Source organism: Apteryx mantelli, chromosome Z, assembly GCF_036417845.1.
Source record: "Apteryx mantelli isolate bAptMan1 chromosome Z, bAptMan1.hap1, whole genome shotgun sequence".
In the NCBI taxonomy this organism is placed as follows: domain Eukaryota; kingdom Metazoa; phylum Chordata; class Aves; order Apterygiformes; family Apterygidae; genus Apteryx; species Apteryx mantelli.
This window is the reverse complement of record NC_090020.1, coordinates 11,574,654-11,599,762: the sequence shown is the minus strand read 5'-3', so window position 1 is coordinate 11,599,762 and position 25,109 is coordinate 11,574,654. Positions and strand designations below refer to the sequence as shown.

The 25,109-nt window shown below is 37.2% G+C and overlaps 1 protein-coding gene across 12 annotated transcripts; it reads left to right on the top strand.

Moving 5' to 3' along the window:
- Positions 1 to 30: 30 nt before the first annotated feature.
- On the top strand, positions 31 to 24,930 carry RNF170 (ring finger protein 170). 12 transcript variants are annotated; one of them, XM_067315294.1, is made up of 9 exons: positions 31 to 109; positions 511 to 650; positions 2,289 to 2,345; positions 9,463 to 9,606; positions 14,344 to 14,419; positions 15,807 to 15,918; positions 17,008 to 17,081; positions 19,422 to 19,526; positions 21,243 to 24,930. In XM_067315294.1, exons 4-9 carry the CDS (start codon positions 9,470 to 9,472, stop codon positions 21,510 to 21,512), a joined length of 774 nt encoding a protein of 257 aa, XP_067171395.1. In that variant the 5' UTR covers positions 31 to 109; positions 511 to 650; positions 2,289 to 2,345; positions 9,463 to 9,469; the 3' UTR covers positions 21,513 to 24,930. The 12 variants fall into 12 exon arrangements, with proteins under 12 accessions (XP_067171395.1, XP_067171394.1, XP_067171397.1 ...); XM_067315296.1 differs by lacking the exon at positions 31 to 109 and adding an exon at positions 216 to 334; XM_067315293.1 differs by lacking the exons at positions 31 to 109; positions 511 to 650 and adding an exon at positions 215 to 334.
- The last annotated feature ends 179 nt before the right edge of the window (positions 24,931 to 25,109 follow it).

Here is a 25,109-nt window from a genome sequence, read left to right as displayed (position 1 = left end):
CGCGCGCCCCAGCGCGCATGCGCCCTGCCGCCACGCGAGGCGACGCGCCGCTCGGCGGGGGCGGGGCGGCGGCGGCCGGTGGGGAGCGACGCGCGCGCCGGGAGCTGAGGTACCGCCGCGCGGACCGCGCCCCTCCCCCGTGCCGCGCCGCGCCGCTCTAGCCGGCGGGGGGGCGGGGCGGCGGGGGAGCCGTTAACGGTTGCGCGGGCGGCGCGGCGCGGCACGAGGGAGCCGTTAACGGCTGCGCGGGCGCTCGCGCATTCCGCGGCCTGGGCGAGCGCGGCGGGTCGCTGGCGATTACAACACACCGGAGGCGTGCAAGGCTGATGCCGCGGTTAGCGCTTTTTTTTTTTTCTTCTTCTTTTTTCTTTTTTTTTCCTCTCCTGTCCGAAGGCCGTGGTGGCACTTGTGCGCTGACAAAAAGCGGGTTCCCCCGGGGGTGCTGGGAGTCCTGTGGAGGGGCCGTCCGCAGGCTGACTGCTCTTGCCTCGTTTCTCTCCTTGCCCCTAGTCCTGCAGCCCCGAGGCGCACGCAGGAGCCGGCCTGGTGGGCCTCTGGCAGGTAGTTGGTAGGGCCCCGGCCTCCACCGCTCTCTGACTTCAGCAGTGTGGACGGGTGAGGATGCTGCACCTCAAGAAAGTCACTTGCTAGTAAGTAGCGCAGTTTGACATGTGGCAAGAGCGGCCTTTAAAAGGAGATTTCCTTCCCCCCCACCCCCGTTGCAGAAATTTACATTAGCTTCCTCTCTGCAAAATTTTGCTATAATAAAAGTTAATCTATTAAATCACGTTAGTTGTGGATAGCTCAATTCACGTTTAGTCTTAAGAGAAAGTTATTTTTTGGCTAGAGTGGTGCTGCCTCCTTACTTCCTTGACTAGAGGAGCTTTACATCAGGCTATAAAGGGGTTGCCTGAAGGGTTCAGCAAACTCATTTTCAGTAATCAGCTGAATTTTGCCCCAGCTGAAGTTTCTAGTGAGTATGTCAGATGTAATATTAAGTTATACAGATCCCTGTTGATTAGTCACTGGGCTGGTATGTGGCATCATGGAATAGCAAGCACAGTACAGTAGTAACACAGATGAAGGTTGCATAAGCAACCAAGAAAGGAAGTGTTTCACATCATTAACTGTCATTTTGTTCCTGTTTTCTCATAATTCTTGCATTAAATGAGCAACTAACATGGACAAAATCTTGGTGTTCCTTTATGCCGACCCGTTTGAATTAAAAGTGTGTCATAAGAGCTGTGAAAATTCTCAAGCTTATTCAGTAAATTATCTTCTCCCTGATGTTGTAACGTAACCAGTTATTTTCATTTTCAACTTTTGAATTCACCCTCTTGCCATTTAAGGGCAGCTGTCAATTTTGAAAAAAGTTTAAAAGCCTTAGAAGACTGTACGTGTTGTGCAATAGTAGCTCTCCATTGCAAGTTTTAATGTGTACTTTAAGCTAAATGCTTGGTACTTATGATAAACAATGCTTTCAGGGGTATATTGCAACATTTTAAGGTTTTATGCCAAATCATCTTTTATTTACCCATTTCCCACTCTGCTTTGTCTATTGTCATGACATGTGTAGCTTATGCTTTGTGTTTTGTTGATGTAAACAAATGCAGTAATGTTTTTTGGTTTGCATTCTACTTTAGATGTGAGGTTATGTAAGGAAGAAATTGCATTGTGCAATAAAAATTGCTAGGCACTTTTCTGACAAAAAGTTTAAAGTAAATATGCCTTTTCTGTCTTAGTGGAACTATTATCATACATCAGTAAATAGTTCTTATAATTAAGTGATATTTCTTCCTTTCTCTTCTTGTCTGCTCAGAAAAGCAATTTATTCAAACTGAAGGCATTGGCAGGCTTTTTCTCATGTCCCTATCTGCACAGGAATTTAATTCTACCCTTTATGTCTCCAAGAACTCCATTCCTTTCTCTGTGTTTTACTCTTGTGAAACAGTGGAAGACTTTGTTAGGAACCGTTTTATACAGGTAATGTTTTGTCAAGACGAATATTCCAAATGGTAATGCTGTGCAGACCATTGTATTTGTCTTTTTGCTTCAAGCCATCAGCATAGTTTCAGGCTCATAATGGGACACTTCTTTTTGTGTTCCCAGTAGAATGGTATTGTAACTTGGTAGTATTTTCCCTCACAGAATAAGTGGGTATCTGAGGGAAAAGAAGCTTGCATCCTTTTGAAATAAAGAGTGAGTTTGCATATGCTGTATTTTTAACCTGCAAAGCATCGTTCCCCCCAACAAGGATAGAATATCTACTTCTTTCTTCCTCTCTCTAGGAAAAATGTCCCCCAGAGGCTACTGACCTCAGACCTTGCAGAAACCTGCTTCACCAGGCAAGTGCCTTGGTTGGTCAATTCTTAAGGTATATCAAACAAAGGTATTATTCCTCTACTAAAAATGCCCAGTTTTCCCTATTTTGGCTTTACAGGAAAGCTACCAAGATTGTTAGCTCTTTTTTCTTTCCTCTCTCTTTTTCAGAGAGTATATGTATATAAATGTATTCAGCATTATCCTAAAATCAAATGTGGTTTATGGTGACAGCAGAACTGAATATGGCACAGCTGAGTCTAGCTGTAATTTTGCTCTACCAACTGAGCTGATTTGTGACTCCAAAGTAGCCGCTTACTCATAATAATGCTGTATTAACAACTGCTGCATGAAATCCTGGTGAGATATTCCCTAGTTCTGTTTTAATCTTCCCACAGAATGTATCTTGTCAATTTGTGTTTTGCTTTATTTGATTTTTTTTAAAATTTTCTTTAGTAATCGTGTGCTTAGGTTTGTCTCATTCTGATTTTTACAAGTTATAGAGTTACTTAATACTGGAGGTTATTATGATTTCTTTATGCAAATGAGATTATGTTCACAAAAATGAAAGATTAATAAATCATGCTTCTTCAAAACCATGTTTTCTGAAGACACCATCTGTCAATTCTCTTATTTCTGCCTTTTTATGTATGTCTACACTGTTATTTCAAAGTTCAGTTTCAGTATGCTAACTTTAAAGTACCTAGGTAAAATGTAGCAGCTCAGGGTTTAGCATGGGCTAGTAAGGTCATGCTAAAGTCTTCAACGCTGTGCACTTATTGTCATTATATATGCTTAATGCTTGCTGTTGGTATGCTTTCTAAATGTAGTATACCCATATCCTTCAACTGTGCATGAAGGAGATGAAAAATAATTCCAGGATCCAGCTCGCTGGATCAAACCCATTCTCAAAGTCCCATTCTCAACCACTGATGGTGGCCAGTACCTGCTGCTACCGTAAATTAGGAAGTAAATGGTAATTTCTGATGAAAGAGAGGTCTCAATTGTTCCTAACGTTTAAGAATTTGTCTTAGTTGTGGGGATTGCTTTCTGTTTTTCTCTTAAATGAAACCAAAACCACTAAATTCATGCTTTAGATATTTCGACACAGGCATATATGCATGTGGGGGGGGAGGGGGGGAATTTCAGAATAAATATGCTCCATTTTGGTATGTTTAAATTGCTGAAGGTTAACTTCTGTTATCTAAAACAGGTCAGTCGTATTAGAAACCTATAGATGCAAGTGAAACCAATTTATTTCAGTTCCTTATACCATAGAAGGAAATTTTGAGGAGTTAAAGCTTTCATGTGGTTTGTAGTCTTAACAAAAATGAGAATCATAGGAATAGTCTTTAAAAATGTTCAGTACTTTTCCAGTGGTTTCATTTTATTATCCTTTCTCAATAGTACTTTACTAGTCAGAAAGGAATTAGCTTATCTTGGAAAACACACAACTTAGGCAAAGTAAGGAGTATTTTTAAGGAAGGAGAATAATGTTTCTGCTAGTAAAAGACAAGAGGCAGAGGGTATTACAAGCTCTGGCTTGTACCCTGGTCTGCTGATACAGTCTTCCTTTTCTTAATTTTTTCAACCAGAGAGGTTGGTTGCCAGTACTGCACCAAGAAGAAAATACCAGGAGTTAAAATGCAGTGAAAAGCTAGTTGTTATCCAGTTCACTCCCAGCCCAGCCTTGAAAGGACACATCGTTGTCCAACCTGTCTTTAAGTTGTTGAGCAAATTGTACCATGCCCTCGAAGTCAATAAAATGTTCAAGAGTTGCTCTTAGTTACTAATTTGTCTGCAGTACTGCTTGTGTATTATTTCCTAGTGTACTGCTCAGACACCAAGAAAGCCTCTTAGAAGAGACTTTTTTCACTACACTTGCACATTACTTCAGTAGTGGGTCCTGAGACTCCAGCCTCTCTCAGAGTATATTAGCGTTTGTTACTTCTCTGATGAACCTGGAAAAGTTCAAATCCTGCAGAAAAGTATGGGGCTATTCTGACTTTGGCTAGCTGGCAACAAGTATTTAATACATCATGGCAAACACAGGATTATTTTTTGTTTCTGTATCAATCATGGCATGGGGCTGTGCTATATGAAGTATGCTGAGAGTCTTCCTAACAGTTTGCAAATCTGAAAAATGAAGAGCTAATCCATCCACACTTGTATGTGTCTCCATGCCCCTTCCAGTGTTATCTGTATGTTTTTTGAAGAATAAAAGCCATTGTTGTAATCAAGTAATTGTTCCTTATGGTTCTCCTTTTTTATGTAAACCTGTGTGCAACCATGGTGACTTTTTTATACTTAGCTGGGGTGAGGGAAAGGGTATCTATCTTTCTAAGGCCTTTAAATGCTTGTTTTCATGTATGAGCAAATTAGTTTTGATTTCTGTCATTAATCACTCTCAGAATAACGAAGGACAAGTGAGGTGATTTTGTGTTCAGATGGGTAGTCTGAAATGTTTTTTACAATGCAGACTGGATGGTTTTACAAAGCTAAATTGCATTCCTTTCTGCTTCCAAGCATTCTGGGGCCAGTTCGGTCTGTCTGTGGATATTTACATTCTGTAATCATCAGGAATCCTTGTGCAGGTCTGATCCCAGTCTAAGTACTGTCCTGCAAAGTCCAGTTGTAATTTAGTTAGGCCAAATGGAAAGGAGAATTCTTTTTTTTTTCCCCCCTCACTGAGCAGTCCCATTGTTTTGTTTCAAGCAAGTGGCTGTAGTTTAAATATGAACTGAAATTGAAAATTAAAATGTGTTTTGTTGTTGCTTTTAACGTAGGAAGAAGGCCTGATGTTTTTGTCATTTTTTTAAAAAAAATTTTGCAGTTGATACTTACTTTTTAACGTTCCAAAGTTGATTGTACAACTTTTCTAATTTTGATGGGAGCATTGCTTTGATGTGGACTGCTTTTCATTCTTTAATTGGAAAGCAAGGTGGGGTTATGCCTTAATTTAAGAAACTTGCCTCACGGTTAAATGACTAAAAAGAGGAGAAATTTCCTAAATATAAACAAAAATAACTTCTCAAAATTTAATCCATTTTTAATTATTGCTTTTTTTTCCATTAATAATCATCCTATTAATTTGGCACTTCTCTCAAAAGGCTACAATAGACAAGAATTATTTTTTTGTATAAAAAACAGAGGCAGAGTATTAAAAATTCAGACCTTCTTTATAATTATAAAGAGAAACAAAAAGGTAGCATAAATATATAGAGAAGGAAGAACAACTTTTAAGTTATGTAGTGACTGAAAAACGTAGTGTAGAAGGCTGATTTTAAAAATGATTTTATGCAGAAAAGGTTGAGGAAATACTTTGCATAGCCAACTAAATGTAATGGAGCGAGATAAAGGTTGAGGAAAAGAATTTAATACAAATCTCATCAACTAGCTATTGAATGACATCAAATTATTATTGGTTGCTATTTTAGGAGAGATTAAGTGTCTCTGGTAGAGTCTGCTTCTTAAAGCATTTTCTGACATGCAGCTTAGTGGGAAATCCTTGTTGATGCTGGTTGTGTTGGAAGGCTGAAGGTCTTCCCTACATCATTTAAGACTACGTCTCCTGTAGCCTGCTGGCTAATTGTACCAGTTGGAAGAGTACAGTTGCTAAAGCCATGCACTGGAAGGCAAGATTCCTGAGCAGCTTTTTTAGGACTGTTGGCTAGGTTGTGTGCATTCAAATCACTGAAGATGTGTTCAGGAGCTGTTCTGGTTGCATCTGAAGAAATAATGACCCACAGGTTTGCAGTTCTAAATATTTTGTTGGAAAATGTTCTAAACAGACTTGAGATAAGAAAATTCCTTCCTCTTTCAGTGGAGAATTTTCAAGTTACTGTATTTCTGTAATGTGCTCCTTCAAGCCATTGCTTCTTCACATTCTAAAACAGAGGTAAAAGTAGGTAAAGATTGTTACTGCCTCTACGGAGACTTAAATGACTTATCTGAGAAAGTTTGTACTGATTTTTGACCTGAAAAGCATTTGTTTTTAGTTCCTAGTCTACACAGCTTATGTCAGCCCTACTGTGGAATGAGCTGACTCAGAAAAAGTGCTTGAGGTAGTGAGGGGAATATATTCAGCACTCACTGTCCAGAGCCAAATAAGTTAAAATAAACAGCTTGAGCCTTAAGCACCACTAGCCCACCTTCTCTACATTCAGTAGAAGAAGCAGTCGGGAGAGAGGCTAAGAGGCAGAGATTCCACTTGCCCTCTATACATCTTGCCAGTATTGACATATTAGTAAGATACAGTGTTTTGGGGAGTGACCTTATGTGTAGCCAGAAAGACTGTGCAGGAGTTTCTGTTGAGAGAACGTTTGTGGGAAATGGGTATTGGTATCCACGGTAAGTGAATAGGTAAAGTAGATAAAAATAATTGGAGTTGTGTGCAGAGAGGAAGAGAAGGTGAGAATCTATACATTTCTTGCTTAGCTTTTGCTGCTGCTGACCTCAGCACTGCTCTTTGGTCTTTCAGGAAGAGTGTATGAGCAGAAATGAAGGCAAGCAAATACAGTGAGTGGAATTAAAAGTAAGCAGACAAATAAGGATTGAGGGAGTTTTGTTTCAAGGAGCATGAAGAGGCAGGGAGAGAGCTCTACAGCCTTGAAAGCTGTTCAGGGAAACTTGCTTCATTTGGTGTGGTACAGACAATTCATGTGTCACTTTCAAGAGCGTACCAAGCAAGCAGTGATACAAAAAGCCTTTCAGGTGTCAGTGTGAGAAACCCTTGTCTTCCAAAGGTACTGGGCAATTAAAGCATCTGTGTGTCTCTTTGCAGTACTGTATATCTCTAAAGAAATACTTAACACTTAATTGAATGCAGGTATTATTAGCATCTAGGTCTCTTCTAACAGAGCGGATGCAACAGTGTGGAGTTACAATATCAGCTACCAGTTTCTTGCCTTTTACCTTTATTTTGTACAGAGTGGTCAACCTAGAGATGACAGCATGACATTGTAGAGATTAGTGGAGTGATGATGGTCATTAGGGAGAGAAAATGTAGGAATTGAAGATACCAACACTCTTCCTGAGATATAATTGTGGAAAATGGGTGTCCCAGAATGATGTATTTGTATGAGAGAGAAGCTTTTTGAAGACTTTGTATGTGGAGACATGAAATCTATATGTTGGGGATGTTGATCTGGTGAGGCACCACAGCATGCCTAGAAGTCCAGACCCTTGGTACCGGGGAACTGATGCTTGAAAAACTTCCAGAACACTTGTAGCCTCATGGCTTTAACTATGGCAGTATACCTGTACAATTAACTACACAGAGAAATGCTATAGCTCCTTGTGTAGGATACTTTTCCTCTATGAGACCTTTCTTCAAAGTTCTGGTGCCTTTCATTCATTAGTATATATGAAATCAGTTTTGATTTTGACCTACTTCAATCATGATTCTTGATGAGTCACTGGTGTTCCATCTTTAGGGAAAAGTACTCTTTCCAAACATTAATCGACATTTTAATAGTCACTGTGACACAGTTGCTTGTGGAAAGCTGTATTTAGCAAAAATTATGACTATAATTACCGAAATAGTATTCTCAGTTCAGGTTGAGACACGTTAAGATACCTAGTTTATTGTGTCGCTTCATATAGGCTTCATTATTTCATTTTGATTTTCACAGTGGAAGCCCAAAAATATAGGAACAATGAAAGGAATCTACCATTCATTCTCAATAAGTTTTCTCTGTTCTTGTGTTACTTAATAATACTACTGACCCTTCTACTGTAATGTCAGAATATACCAGCTTCTGTTTGACTACTGATGCACAGGGTGGCTTCCACAAATGAAATGAAGCCTGGAAAAAGCTCCACAACTGGTATGAGAAGAGATCTGAACAGTAAGTGCATCTGTCTTGCGGAAAACATGGCATTTTTAAAATTAAGAACAGCAAATTGGCATGCTAAAATTGTGCTAGTGTAGTGCATTACAGGTTTGCACTAAAATCCCCATGACTTGTATTTTCTCTGTTTTGCACTTATTCAGGGTCAGATAATGTCTTCTGTACTGATGTTTACTGGATAGCAAGGTTTAAATTCAAAAATAAAGTACGAGCTGTGAAGCGGAGAGGACCACTGCTGAAAGCTTGCAGGTTTAAGGCACACAGACTGGAGCAGGAAGTAAAGTAGATGATACCAGTCTTACCTGACCTTATAAACTGATACTGATATTTTATGTCAGCCCCGTAGGACAAATACTTTAATTGTGTATGGACACAGCTTCAATATGACAGTTTTTATTATGTTTTCCTATGGTTAGTTTAATTCTCCTGGTTTAATAATATTCGCAGCTGTGGTTCATTTCACTTCCTGATTTCAATAGGAGCAACTTAGCAGTGTGTTGTAGATCATTTTATTTTGCTTATGTCTCCAGCTGTATTTTAATGAATGTTAGTGCTGGCAAGTCATTCTGATTTTTGCAGATGTGAAATGAATATAAAAGAAATTAGTCTAGTGAGAGAAGCCTGAAAATATTCTATTTCTTTCAAGCTTTTCCTGTGTTTCCAGCTGAAGGATGTGAAATGCATAGAAAAGGCAGATAAAATATAAAATGCATGACATGATTCCTGTGTTTCAAGTGGACACTGATCACTCTAAAAACAGCTGAAACCCAAATATTCTTGTTTCTTTATTCACATAAGTGGTGTAAATTAGGTTTCTCAAAAGTACACTGTCTTAGCCTAACAGCAATGATGTGTTGTGTACTAGCTAACATTCTTGATAATGTAAACTCATTATACTCTTTATAAAGGGACTGCCCTTAGAATATGTCAAATCCAGCAGACTGTCCTATCCCTAAGCAAGATATCTGGTAAATATCCCCAGGTAAAGTATCTGAAAAAAATATATATATATTTTTAGGTCATTTAAAACTTGCTACTGTGTAAGAGCAACAATGCTTTATAGTCCTCTGCAGCAATCTCTGTTTGGTAAAATGCAGCTGTTTCCTTTTGCTTTATCATTTTTGATCTCCAAGCAAAGACTAATCTGAACCTCAAGAATTTATTGTGTGTATGAATAGATGTGTATATAAGTTTTTTGTATCTGTAAAGTGTGTGTGTGCATATATATATATATATATACACAATTATATAAATATATATATGTGTGTATATATTTCTTTTTACATTTTAGAGCTGGGATGGCCAGTCACCAAGCAGAAGTTCAGAGTTTGAAGCTAGATAATGATTCAGTTATAGAAGGAATAAGTGACCAGGTACTGGTGGCAGTTGTGCTCAGTTTCACTTTCATTGCTGCTCTGGTATATACCCTTTTAAGGTGAGAATATGTTGATACAAATTCATCAACATACCTCAGTTTGTCAAATACTAACTTTTTCAGTAAATAGTTGCATTAGTGTACAACAGCTGTGGTTTTGTGACTTTAAGTAAATCATTGTTCAATCACTTACTTTTAACTAATTGCCTGGCAGTGTTTCATAATTTAATTCCCAGTCAGAATGAAATGATGCATTTTCCTGAAAGTGATGCCAAACTCTTCCTTATATTTAGGTGATCAAATTGAATGATGTCCATCATTCCTCAAGACTGAAAATGATTTAATTTACAGTCTGCATGGGCGGTGTCATATTTCCTTATTAAGTACAGTTTTGTCAATAGTGACTGCTTAACTAAGGTTAGATGTAATCTGCCATTGTATATCCTAGCTGCAGTCTCCTTTAAAAAAAAAAAAAAAAAAATTGACTGATTTGTTTCTAAATGAGTATGCTTGGAAAATAGTGGACTGTAATACACTTTGCACAAACAAAAATGTTAAATTCAGAGTTGAACAAAACTAATCTGTAGTTTCAGAGTTTTTCCTTGAGACCTAATGAATGCATTAGCCTATGCGTTTTGGGGAAAATAAGTCTATAGTTCAGATTGCCTGGCTTTATGCAAGTCTGTAGACTTCCAAGCACAGATGAGTTTTAACAACTAAGAGAATTTAATTTTAGTGAATTGTTGTCATTGTGGGTAGATTCTCATCCATGAATTCCATATGAGATGATTATGTGGGGGATATGTGGAGAGCAAACTATGAAAGAAACCAGAAGTAGGAAAGCTTAGTAGGGCTGGAAGGTAGTGCTGCTGTTCACGGGCAAGAGATGAAATGGAAAGGGAAGCTCTTTCTGCTGTAGCAAAGGAATCTTAGAGAAGTGAATACACTTCAACTTGCTTTTCTTGCCAAGGCTATTTCAGTCATTTAGATGCCTCCAAGAGTCTCTCTCTTTCCTCAGTCATCTTTTCCTCTGCTCCCTCATGCTTCCTCTAGTCCTTATATTCACATATTCAGCATTTATAACCTGGATTTGTAAGTGTATATTTAAATAGTAAACATTTTATTTTAAAATTAAAGCATGGTTACATTTAATTTTCAAATATTTTGAACTTTACAAAGGAAGACAAGTTAGAAATATGAAAAAGAGTGAGTGGAACAAGCAGTGGGCAATAGTAATGGAGATTCGCTCAGAATTGGCATCAAGGATATGATATATCAATGATGGAGAGTTACTTGGGGAGGAGAAAATGGCTCCTTACTTCCTACTTGTGTAGCGGAGTGCGCTAAGTAAAAAGATTGTGGATCCTGTTATACACCTTAATGGTTTCCTTTATGGAAAAACAAACTCAGAACACAGGGTTCTGTACTTTAGACTGTCTTGAAGCTTTTCTTATGCCTGGTATGACTCCCTTCTAAGAGACTTAGCAGCATCTTATTCAAGCTCCATTGCCTCTTCCAGTAACTCCTAAAATTGTCTGTATTCAGTAGCACTTTTTCCATACCTCCTAATCTTTGTATCGTCTCCATTAAAATCTGTAAAGTGCATTAATCCTTGTTTATTTAACTGTGAAGTGGGGACAGGGAAGAAAAGGAGGAGTTTTGTTTTTCTTCTCTGGTTATCTTTGGTAGTACAGTACTCTGTGTGTTCTTTATCCTGTGTACGTTACCTCAGTCTCTTTGCCATCCATGTTTCTCTTTGCAACATCTGAAATACTTAAGTTGGGTAAGAATAGGTGCTGGGTATGAATACAGGAAAGCAGGCTTAGGAGAATGCATAAGGTTGCAGCAACTGAATAAAAAGGACTAGAGAAGGGGAAGCAGGCAGCAAAGATCATATGTTTAAGTAGATTTTTGGGGAGAGAAGTGGAGTATGAAAAGAACTGTTAAGGGATATGGTTGCTGTACTTGTTTCTAGCAGAGAGAACTCACTGAAGCATCACATCAGGGCATGAGCTGATGGTCTCTCTACTTTTGATGAAGAAACTATTAACAGTAACTAACATATCTGCCAAGTTGCAGCTGTTTACTTCAGTCGCTGTAAGACTTTTGTTAAGCCTGTATGTCTTTGAGTAATAACTTTTGACCAAAAGCAGCCAGATTTTTGCCATCATCTCTTAAACTTGTGGGTAGGTTGTCACATTACAAATGAGACTGTGAAATCTTAATTTATCCAGCAAGTTAAAGGGAGTAGAACTGACCCTCTGCTGTGATATGTCAGAGATTCCCTGCTTGCCCCAGGTGTCTTACCTAACCCATTCTTAAGAATCTGCAGTTCTAGATCTTTTTCTCTCTTTGTTCTATTCCATCATATGTCTTTATTATAAAATCAAGTCAGTATTTTCAGCAGAGCTGAGATTTTAAATCTTGGAAAATAGCGATGGTATTGCAGTGATACACCAGTCCCCATATGTACTGTTCCTCACTTTCACTGCATGACCTTGCACATTGAATGCAGGCAGCCTAACTGTTTTTAGTAGTGACAGTTTGGTGGTACAGGGCACCTCGAGATAGGGTTGCAGCACTAACACTCAGTAATCAGGAAATGAAAAGAAGAGAGTATGCATCTAGCTATTTCTTTCTAACTTGTGTGTGGTAATGCCTGTAATTACATAGGTCCATACTATTTCTCATTTATTTCAAAATATTTTCTTACACTAATTTCATGAGAAAAGTTATAAATGGGATATGTCTTGAGCTTTACCTGTCCCCTCTCGGACATGGTGCAGTGTTCTGTTACATAAGCAACTTAGGCATAAATAACAGATGCTGTACTTCCAAAGTTCTACAAGTAATCTTGTGTATTTAACATAGAGTATGATACCAAACTAAAAACATGTATGTGAAGTATTTGTACAAGGATCTTATGCTAATATTGCCTGAGTAACTTTACCTTGTCTACTTGACTTCTAATAACTTAAGATTCATTTTTGCTTAACATATCTTTTCACTGGATAACGCTCTAGTAGCAAATTCAAAATTAGTTGTTTATGAAGGGATCAGAATAAACTGGCTTATAATTCATACCTTCTGATTTGTGTGTGATTTGAAACCAATTTCAGTATATATCAAAGTTTTGACAAAATGAAAGTGTAAAATATGCTAACTTGTAGAGTCTAAACAGGAAAAGAATTTCATACATGTATCTCATATATCAGACAACATTCACAAAATCTGACTCAAGAAGGGCAAGAAGGGTTTTAAGGTAAGCTTCCCATCATATAACTTTCATATATGTGACCCACATTACTGTTAAATAAACTTATGTTTTATAGATAATCAGGCAATTATTAGCATGAAAATACACGTTTTGTCTGTTCCTCATTTAAGAAAGAATGAAGGGGATGCAATGTTAAAGATGACAGTAATGCAGTATTATGATTGTCCACACCACATGATGCAAAATACTGCAGAAACTTCCAGAGCTATGAGGAAATCGTATAAGTAGAACTGCAGCCAGAAAAGTCCTGAAAATTCAGCCAGGCCAGGCCACAGCTCTGACACAGAATCAGCCTCCCTAGACTCCTGGAAGGAGTTTAACCTGTTTTGGGATTTAACTTTCAATCAAAGATAGCCCACAGTACCCTGAGGTAACCTCTTTGCATTTTTGTACACTTAGCAGTTAAAAATTTGTCTCCATCACCCTTAAATAACTATCGTAAATATTTTATTGTATTTATAGAATGGAAGACTTATCCTGTCCCCTTTTCTCTCCATAACCCATCTTCTATACAGACTCCAGTTTCTTCAGTCTCTCTCTTTAATATTTTAAAAATGTGGCCAGTGGTTCTTATCATTCTCTTCTGAACTTTCTCCAGCTTCTGTACACGTTTTTATGCATTTAGCCCAAAGTGGAAAGCAGAACACAGCTGAGACCTCAACAGTCTTGAGCAGAATGTATCACCAGTAAAAGCCATATGTATAAATACAGAATACAGATTTGCATTTTTGAACCACATGATGTTGTTGATTCATATTTGGTTTAACACAATGCTTTTTAAACTTATCGATGTCATTTTTACTTCCAATCCTGTCTCCCACTGTGCTTTTGAATTTCAAAATTTAATATTCAGCTTCCTTCCTTCAGTGAGTCCCTTCCCTCTGATTCCCCTTTGTCTTGGTATTTCTAACCTGTATTTTTCTTGCCACTAGAGACTGCAGTGATTTTTTTTTTTTTTTAATGTATCTTGTCTGGTGGTAGTTACATAAAGTCAACGTTCTAAAGCTAAGAGTTTTACCTTCCCCTTCTTATGTAAATGTTATGCCTTAATCTTTCAGGTGGCAAATTAAACTGAAATAATTAAGTTACCACAGAGTTGAAAAATCTTACATAGTGAATGAAAAAAACTAAGAAATTGAAACATAAACCAGCAATGCAAAAATTAAAAATATTTCTGCATGATTAATATAAGAGCTTTCAAGTAACTTGATTTTTTTCAAGTTAATGGCTTAATTTTGTTTCAGACAAAAACTTAGTTTTAATATGACTTTTTAGGTTATGGAGTTTTTCTTTGAAAAATCCTGTTGTTGTACAGCTTAAAAAGGCCAGGGTAACTTTAGGATGTGCAATGAATGTGCTGTTTCCTTATTATATGCGTACTTCCTTTAAAACCCTTTATAGCAGGAAAGAATGATTTTTTTTTCCCCCCTTTGTTTAAAGTCTCATTTTGTTCAGTAAGTTATTTTCAGTGTTGAGTCTCGGGGTTCAGTTTTTCTCATTTCTTATATTTCCTTTCACAGAAATGAACATCAGAACATACACCCAGAAAATCAAGAGCTAGTGCGAGCTCTTCGTCAGCAGCTTCAAACAGAGCAGGTGCTGTGCTAAATGTTGGAAAGATTTACCCGCCTGATATGGGGTAGACTTCTCTTCTGAGGTTCTGGAAGAAACTAGAGAAACTAGCCTTGAAAATTAAGGAAGCATACTAGCTATACAGAGGCAACTTAAAATTTATCAAGTAATGAGATGACACATGCTTTTTTATGGATAAATCAAGTCATTAAAATTAAAGATTTGGCTGGTTCTTTTTTCAAACCAGTTTTCACCACAAGGTGGAGTATGCTACGTTATGTTATGTGCTTCCTGCACTACTTCTGGGAACTTAGTGGTTAAGAAGGAAATCTGGAGTACAGCTTGCTGCCACAGGGCAGGGGTCAGATGTTTAAACTGATAAACGATGTGTAGCAAAACAATGTCACAGCAGATAGGGCCAGGCAAGATGTATTTCACCCAATTCTGACATGTGGAAGAGAGGTTGGGAGAGTCTAGGCCAATTTGTTGGAAAGTGCTGAGTCCTAGCTCTAGATTGAGAGAAGCCATACTTTTTGCAGATGTATTGAGCAGACTTCTGTGATAATGAAATAATGACAGATTGAAATAATTTCTTCTTGAAATAATGACAGATTTTTGACTACAATGTGTGTTAGTGTGGAGGAAAAGCATGGCAGAGTGGGGAGAAGGAATGTTTCATGGCGGCAAGATAAATCAGGGCTCCTTTAGGAATAAGGACACAGCCATAGCAGTTGTTTTTGTGACATGGGAGGCTGAGCCCAAGCATTGCTTAGCAGTCCCAACAGATATCTACCCAGAGAGCAGCAGACATGTGTCTATCTAGATTTATTGGTTCTTTTCTATTGACAAGATGCTAGAAGGAGTCGGCAGTAATCTGAGATTGCTGTTAGCTGTTAAAATTCAAAGCAAATCATCCAACATCTCAGATTTTTACTAGGAGACACACAAACTTACATCTTTGCTTGGGCTTGGGAACACTAAATATAGCTATTGGTAAGTGATGCAGATCCATTACCTGGTTCTGGACAGAGGATAATGAAGTAACAGTCTAGATCTGAGTTGTTACTAATTCTTCAGTATATCTAACCTAATGGATCCTAATTAATGTGTAGGAGCAGGGAGGTTCTTCCTTTGTGGTCCTTAATTGGATTGAAGCACATACTGTGTAAAATAGATGTAGAGAAACTAATGTGCTTATCACAGAAAGAACTTGCCTAGTGAATCAATTTTTGCATTTAAGTGTGTTTAATTTTTGAATTTAAATATATTTCTATTTCATTTCACATAATTTTGTATTTGAGTGTTTGACTTCTAGTAAATGAACACTGGGACTTGTTTATTTTTTAAGTTCAGGTAGACTTTTCATGTAAAAAATAGTCTCAAACATTTTGTGTTTCTCTTTTTGTCCCAGCAGGATGTGTCTGCTGGTGATAGACATCGTTTCTATACTGATATGTCCTGTCCAGTCTGTTTGCAGCAGGCTACATTTCCTATTGAAACAAACTGTGGACATCTCTTCTGTGGTAAGCAAAAAAAAAAAAAAAAAAAAAAAAAAAATCAGGAAGAACACCTGCACTAGTACTGTCACCCTAATGTAAAGCTTTGTTCAATTTTAGCTGCTTATTTTCTAGTCTGCATTAGAAATAATTTTCTGTATAACTTGCTGAGAAAGTACATTTGCTAGTAAACAGTGGTGTGTGACAGCGTGCTGCATTTTTTTGCTGTGCTATCAAGATTGAAACTGCAGTTAATTTAAAAACATTAAGGACAGAGTATTGTTTATTTCCAGCTAGTAAAAAACTGAAGAGGCTGAAAGGCACTTGGAATTACACCATTTAAAAAACTTGCATAGAAAGTATAAAAAATTACATTGTTGTTATCATTAATATGTAGTTGGTGTTTTTATTTGTTTTTCTTGGAAGTCCTGAAGAATTAAGACTAAGTGCACAATGCTTACAGTCTTGGGTTTTTTCTGAGGGCCATATATATGTATATGTATGTAAATTTATACAGGTATTTTATATAGATAGATATAGATATATATTGCTTCCTGTCCTTCAGGTTCCCAGTAGGATTCTTTCACTGAATACGTCTAGTTTTAGGTAGTATATAATTCATATAATGCCTGGTCATTTAAAAGAAAAAGTTGACAAATTTGGAAAACAGTAAAAGGACTTAGATTTTTATGTATTCCTACACCTGTTGAGACTCTGATAGTAAAGCCAGTTTATTTAGGAGTAGTTTAACAACTCTTGATTTTTGTGATTCCTGCGATTTTTCTAACTAAATTTTAAACTGGTAAAATGTTTAATTCTTTATTTCTTCAATCAGTGATTAAGAAGTTTTCTGTCTTTTTTCAGGAGACAGTCTCTTAAAATTATTGATGCAGCTGAACCACTTCAGGATTTATCTCATTAATAGCGTAGAATTTGAACACATATGTACTTCAGTGAACATTTTATTAAAATTATACCAGAAGAGATGGATTTCAGTTTAACTGCTTATATGCTGCAGTTTTGCTGTTTTGCTTAATGCTTAGCATATTATTTCTTGAAGTAACTGTTTTCACTCAGAAGTTTAAGTCTCTGTAACTGTTAACTTACCTTCATCAGGTTCCTGCATTATTGCATACTGGAGGTATGGCTCATGGCTTGGTGCCATCCGTTGTCCAATCTGCAGGCAAACGGTAATATTTCAAGTAATCATGGGCTGATGGTTTGGATACGTAGTGTGGCTTACCAAAAAAGCACTTATATGTGAACTGCAGTTGTAATAGTGAAAGAAGAAGAAATCTGAGAAGCTGAAAGGTTATGGATATGTGAGGTGTAGACTGGATATTACATTTTTTGAACTCAGTGCTTTGCCAAATGACTCAGCTAGAGTCAGCAAGACTGTTCCTGCAACTTAAATTTAAGTAAACAGCACTGATGATTTAGGCATTTTTCTAGAAAGCTATATGAAAACAGAAATCTTAAGGTCTTACTATGATTCTTTCCTACTGTCTTTCTGAGATGTATGTAACTTGCTTCTTTACCAGAACTTGTATCTGAAAGACCTAGCTGTTGTGGAAGACTGCCAGTAGGCAAAATGTTACTGGTTTCTAAGAAATACCCTCTCCTTTCCTTCTTTCCCTGCCAAAAAACCATGTTCACACCAATTTCCTATTTTCTTCCTATTTCTAGTTCATATGTATTACTAATTGGAGCTTTGTAGAGCAAGTACTAGCTTCCTTCCTACACAACATACTTACAGTGTCAGTTTGAAATACGTCCCCGCAATTCATTAGCACTTAGGTTCTCGGGGTCTCAGTCTGTGTTATAACAAAAGTGCACACCTGTATTGTAACAGTGCACAAACTAGAGAGTTATATAATTTATCAGAAGTTATTAATGTGTTTTAAGCCATTGCCTGTACATTGTATCCAAGTTTGACTCTGAATCAGCAGTAAAAGTGGGTATAAGACAGATGAAGGAAAGAAAAATAGGTATGGCTAGAAGAAGAATGAGTGGGTTACAGTGTAGCCAAGGAGGAGAGAGTCACAAAAATAAAGGTGAGGAGAATGGAAAAGCAGAAAATGACAGTGTTTTCCCATCTTTCTGTAGATAGACACTCCTTTATTGTTTGTTTTTTTGATTAATAAGTAAATTGTGTTGGACTGCTTGCATGATCATGCACTTTTAATCACTCGTCTGAGGTAGGGAAAGTGAGGTTAAATTTTGTAAATGTGGAATTGAAATATATACACATGAACAACATGAGTCACACAGAAGATTTGTGGCAGGGCTAGAACTTCAGTGTAGATCTGTTCACACTGTTATTTGCCAGGTGTGAATGCTCCATTTAAAAACTCCTACAAGAGAGTTCCTCACCTTATACTCTCAAAAAAGATGTTCAGAGTCCAGTAACTTGAAACTTTCCAGGGATATAAATGAGTTATATCAGAAAGCTTGGAAAAACTTTCTTTACAAATTTAAAATCTCCACATCTAGTCATGGAAAGTAAAGAAATGCTTTATTTTAAGCCTAATATTAGTCCAGAAGTAAATATTGCTCAACATATGACTTACAAGATAATGGTTTTATGTTTTAGAGAGAGGAGGAGACCCTTCTTCAGAAAGGTGTTTTTTGTTGTTGGTTTTTTTTTTTTCTGCCTTACTGAAAATGGGCCTGGGGATAATCAACTCTTTAAGCTCAAAGCAGTTTGTGTTTTGGGAAGGTTAGGAGATACATTTAGTGGACAGGTACTTGGGGAGCTTTTGAAGACTGTAATAAATTAAAATGCAGTACCTTTTCTGTTTCTTATGATAATCTGCATTTTCTTCCTGAACATCACTTCCAAATACAAGGCTTATGTTTTCAGAAACTCCTATGCAGACGAATAACATAGCATGTTTGTGAATGCCACTTTCCATATTTTTGTATATTTGCATGAAAATTAACTCAAAACATAGAAGAATTTGCTGCGCTTACAAAAGAGCTGAAGGTTATTATGTCTTTCTGGCAACTTCTGTTATTCTCCTTGGTCTTTGTATGAATGTCCACATAGGCAAGTGTAAGTTTTGCTGCTTGTTTGCTGACATGCAAGGTCCTCCTAAAGAGGGAGGAAGAATGGCCTCGTTGGAAGGTTTATTTGATTCTGAGTTTAAGAAACAAAACCAGACTGACTTGCTAAATTACCTTTGTTCTCATAAATCTGTATCACTTCTGAAACATAAACTATTTAGGTGTTTTGAAAATTGTCCTGTAAGCCTCCCTGAGAAGGAAAGTTCTTATGCTAGTTTGTAGCAATCTTTTTAAAAATGCATTAATATTCTTTAAAGAATTCTAAGCAATATACTTGTTAACACTTAGAAGCAGTACCCAAGTATTTTATGTTAATATTTTTCATTTTATCTTGCTACTACAAAATCAACAAAAAGTTTACTCTGTGTAGTTAACTGAAGATTACTGCTGTTTCATTTATAATTCACAGTATCTGCATTTGAAAAGCCAGTCGCACATTAACAAAATCTCCCTGCTGTGCCTAGGTAACATTGTTTTTGCCACTATTTGGTGAAGATCAGCAGGATGCAACCCAAGTATTTCAAGATGTTAATGATTACAATCGGAGATTCTCAGGACAGCCCAGATCTGTAAGTTGTGAGAGAATTTGGGTGGTGGTCAGTGATTTCAGAAAGATTATTAGTATTTTTTGTGACTTTTTTTCCTGGAATGTAAATTTTCTGTTCGTAATGTGTAGGAGCTATGCAGGTTTTCCTTAGGAAATTCATGCTCTTATAGTTAAGGCAAACTTAAAATACTGAAATAAAATTATTTCTAATTTGTCTGTATAGAACCTTGTATTTCTATTGTAATTGAATACTGCTAATAAGCCTTGAGTACCCTATTGAAGAAGAGTGCTTCAGCATGTGTTAAGCACTTCTTTGAATCATGAACTCATTAAATGGAAAGGATCGATAATTAGCCAATAAAAATACTGAATAAAATGTATGAGCTGTAAGGAAGAACATTTTCTGGACTAATCTCTTTAAATTGATCAAAAGAATAGACTTGAATTGTAATTCTGTGCCTTTCCTCTTTGGATTTCAAGCTGTGTGTGCTCTTGATTTTATTGTTGTTGTTGGGGGGGGGGGGGGGTTCTGCTAGATTATAGTACACCCTTTACTTTGCTCTGTGACTGTTGAAAACCTTTTTTGATAAATAGTGAAGGGATATAGTCAAAGTTCTATGAACTTGAGAAAATGAGCTTGTCCTTTACATGCATGTCCTGATTCACAAAATGAAATGTGTGCATGTGGTTAACATTAACTTTACTGATAGCCTGCTTGTCTGCATCTGTTTATTGGATTTGGTCATAGTAACAAACATTACCAAGAAAAATTTACAGTCCAAAGAGACAAAAAAGAAGTGAGAAATTAATTTTTTTTTATCATTTTCAAAGCACAAAACTTGTATGCTTTTGATCCAGAATAGTAACCTGTCAGAGGCCATGCATGAAGTTCTTGAGAGCCCTGAACTGGACTAGATAACCTGCTTTTGATCTGTACACAGTGTATTGCCTTAACCACATTTTAACCTTCCTTTCTAGAGAACTGTTTCAGCCTTGGCAATAACTCCCTTTAATGTTATGGCTCTGTGTAAACTAGAAAAGGAACCGTATAGAAAAAATGTCAAAGTTCACCCCACCCCAAGCCTCATATCAAAAACCTAGATATTTTCTCCTGAGCAATCCCTCAGTGAGATGACAGAACCATTTTCAAATGATGGAAAGGAGCCAGGAATGGATGCATTTAAGGGTTCTTCAGTTTACTTTGAAGCTTGACCTGTCCTTTGGAAATCTATATGAAATCTATGGAAATCTCTGTATGCTGGGGGTGGGGGGGTAGGGTCGTTTCTGAAGAATTGCAGTCTATTTCTATTTTAACTACTGTTTTTTTGAGGAATCCCTAGATGTCTTCCATTCTGATCAGTATTTCCCTCCAGTTACCCTGTTTGCTCTTTCTTAATTTCTTGGTGCTTTGTTTTCCTCTAATAGTCACTACTTTTCCTTCTTAATAGATACTAATGTTGTATTTGTGGTGACTCAAATGTACTTTTTACTGTACAAAATAGTATAGCTTGTGGCTGTTGCTTGAAAACACACATATTCTAAATCTTTAACTTTTTACCCAGAAAAACTAAATCCAAGGAGTTTTGTCTGGTGTAGAGTTCTTACTCTTGTAAACTAATGGATTCCAAAGCTGTGATATGGCAATAGAAACTTCATACTAAAAAAAAAAAAAAAAAGACCCATTTTGCATGGGTTTGTTGCTAAAGCAAATACTAACTTTTGGTTTCTTTCTTCATAGATTATGGAAAGAATTATGGATCTACCCACTTTATTGCGGCATGCATTCAGGGAGATGTTTTCTGTTGGGGGCCTCTTCTGGATGTTTCGTATCAGGATATTCCTCTGCTTGCTTGGAGCCTTGCTCTATCTGGCTTCACCTCTGGATTTTCTTCCTGAAGCCCTCTTTGGAATTCTGGGGTTTTTGGATGATTTCTTTGTTATTTTTCTTCTGCTAATATACATCTCTATCATGTACCGAGAAGTGGTAACACAGCGGCTGAATAGATGAAATGAATGAAAATGACCCAGATGCAGAAGCTGTTGTGGAACGTTATAAAAAGAGAACCATGACCTAAGTATGATGTAACAGGGTGCCTGTGTACAGTTTCAATATTTACAATTCCATAGCTTCTAGTTGATCATCTTATGCAAATATGAAGGGTTAATATGTGGTGATGCTTAACTGGAATCTTTAGTTTGTGTATTACATACGCTTTAGTAATGATGAAGTTAGTTTTGTAATGTAATAAACTACCTTCATCTGCTTATAACTGACAAGCAATTGTATGTAATCAAAATAGAAAACGCCTCCTCTGGTGTGTGGTTTGTGGAAAAGAAGTTCTAGTAAAGGACTTCTAACAAAAAATCTGTTTGGGTAATCTAGACCTGTTTAAAGAAATTCAGGAACTCTTCATTGTACAGTTATAAAATCACTTAGTATCTCACTGTGGTGGGCTAGAGGTTTTTAAAATAAAAATAGTTTTGTGTATCTCTGTGGAAGAAGAAACCTGAAGACTACATCACAGTTCTCACCCTGCAGTTTGCTGATGTCCACAATTCATGCTTCACAAAAACAAAGAGAACACCTCAGTGCTGCTTGAACTGCACTATGTACAGTCACATGCAATTCATACAATTTTATTTTTATATTTTGGAATATACATGTGCCATCTGATCTAGATGCAGAAACAACCAATATTATGCATGCCAGACTGGTTAATGCTCCATTTTTAAGTGGGAGCATAGGTTTTCTCTTAAGGCTTGTTTATTTGGGGAGCATGTATTTTGGAAGTGGGGTATTTCATGCTGATTTGTGTGCTGCTTTAGGTTAATGCAGTATAACTAAATTGAGAGTTTGCACCCCTGTAGTTGCATTAAAATATTTAACTGATGGAAAGAACCCTCAGATTTTAGTTAGTGATTAAAGAAAAGAAGTCAGAACTGGATATTTACAGTTCAGAATTTTACCTGAATATGAGTTCTGCAACACTAATATTAAACAACTTAGGTATTGTTTTTTTTGGTTTGGGGTTGGTGTTTTTTTGGTTGATTGATTGGTTTGGGTGTGGGTGGAGGGGGGTCTGAATTAACTTGAAAGTTCTGTGATAAAGGGACCGCAAAAAATCCTGGAAATGTTTTCAAAACTACCAGGGTATTAGTTATCCTTAACGTTGACTTTTTTTTTTCTGTTTAATTTGAATATAGACTATCATCAGTACAGAAGTCATTTGAAAATATTTTCTTTATATGAAATCAATGCCACTAGAAAATTCAAGGGTATTCTTGATCTACATACTTTTAGCTATAGGAAAGATAGTGTTTGCCATTTTACTTTAACTTCCTGAGTACTTGAAAGACAGTGACTAGAAAGGGGATTCTTTGCATGTTTACATAATATGGAAGCGACTTACAGTGATAAAGGGACCTTTTGACAGATTCTGTTTCTGGCTTGCACAGAAATCTTTCCATGTGCTCCTGATACAGAGGCATGTGCAGGAAGGTGATAGAACCAGTGCCTGAGGTGCTGTTCTGTAGTTGGTGTTGGAGATTGTCCTTCAGCGTCAGTGTTTTGAAAGTGTGATTCTTCATCTGAAAACTTACTGTTGAAAATCCAAAGCCATGTTACAACTGAACTGGAAAGCTTAATTTTTCCTTGCTGCTGTATTTAATTATTAGAGATGGGCAAGAAGAGAAAAAGGAAGTGAGACAAGGGTGGGGGAAGAATAGAGGGAGAGAGAAAATGAGTTTTGTAAGCAAATTCTATTGCTTTTGGCAAACTTTAGCTGTTCTTGAGTGTCCGTCTTGAGATTTTCCTTTTGCTTTGGCATCATTAGTGATGATTTGGTGGCTACCTCAATTAAAAGTCATTATGGTATTATTGAGCGAGTGTGGGATATTCATAAACTGTTAAATATATGTACAAAGCAAGATAGTAGTATAGTATGTTCGTGAGACAGGACTGTGCAGTTTTGCCCTAAGCGTTACTTTCTTGCAAAAGATTCACCAAGTATTTTTAACTGAGTAAATTTAACACTCCTTTTTCTCCTGAAATTAAGTTTGTGGGTCTGCTTAGAGAACAGCATGAGCTATTGTTGGAGTCTGTTCATAGAATCTCTTGATCTAATACCTCCCTCATATGTTTATCCTATAATTGTGTTTATACTTTTTCCCATGCCCCTCTAAATCCTGAGTGGATATAGATGTATCTGAAGCTGTCTGACAAGCTACTTACTGATTTCTTCACTCAGCTCCCTAATTTCATATGCTACTGTCAAGAAGTTCATGCAGAAATATTCATCTAAGGAATTTCTGAAAAACAGACCCTCTTTTGGACCTGGACTCACATACAAGCCACATCTGAGTAGCTATATAAAGTGTTCCTGTATTCTGTTTCCTCCTTCACCCCTTCTTTTCTAAAAGCCAGCCAGAAAGGTTTCACTTGAGGCATCTGTTTAATTTAGGATATTGAGGAACATTATAATCTTTAATTCAACATATTAAGTGCTTGACGGAATTAGGACTGTCTCTCCTTTTCACCAATATATGTCTGTTGCATATGGAGACCTTTGTGGAGACCTTTCTTTTTTTTTTCTTTTTTTTTTTTTCTTTTTTTGTCAGCTGTGAACAGCTGTAATGTAAAGAGGATCTTATATCAAAAGGATGCATCTGCCCTCCGGTGTCTGGCTGCTGCTCCTTTAGACAAATCTGAACTAGCTGTAAATTAGCTCTCTTGGGTAGTGCTAATAGTATAGCTGGAGCTTGGCTTAAGATGCAGGACCCCCCAAGAAGACAGAGATAACTACACAAGTATTTAGTCTTCCTGAACTATGTGCTGCCAAGTTATCCTGATAGCAATGTTCAAGGTAAGTGTTATACGCAGAGCTGAGAGCTAGCCTCAGAACATGAAAGAAATACCTGATGCTGTGCATGCAGCACTGCAGACGTGGCTGGATGGATGGCATGTCTCATGGAATGGGGTAGCCATGTCCTTAAGGCAAAAAATAAATAAATAAAAAGGAAGAGTCTAGCAGCAGAGAAGAGATACAGGGAAAAATACTGTTCTTAAAAGGTTCTCATGGCTTTGGCAAAAACTGTGTCAAATGTTTGATTTTTTTCTAACAGTATTAACAAAGGGGAGAACTAAAGTTTTACTTCGTAGCTCTTGTAGAATAACTTGTAGCATCTTAAGGCCTCATAATGACCCTTATCACAAGCGCCATATAGAACAATCTGTTTCTGTGTTGTTTTGTGACCCACACCATTGATGTCTGAGAGGATGAGGCAGACTGGTGTAATTTGGGGATACAATTTTCCATGGGTTTCATAGAACTGTTCATAGCTGTGACATGCTTGTTACATTCGATTTTTAAGACAAAAGGGTTTAAACCTGCCTGTTGTTACTTGTAATTATAATAAATTCCTAATAAGCCAAGTGACTCTCTTGATTTCTTTTGTTGACTTTCTGGATGGGAATTTGTTTTGCTCTGCCCTTCCCTTTGTTCCTCCCCTTAAGTTGGTGGTAGCTCTTCTGCAAGCAATCTCTACTGCTTCTCATCTTAGCGCCTCTAGACAGGATGGCCAGAGATAACTCAGTGCTTCTATTGTT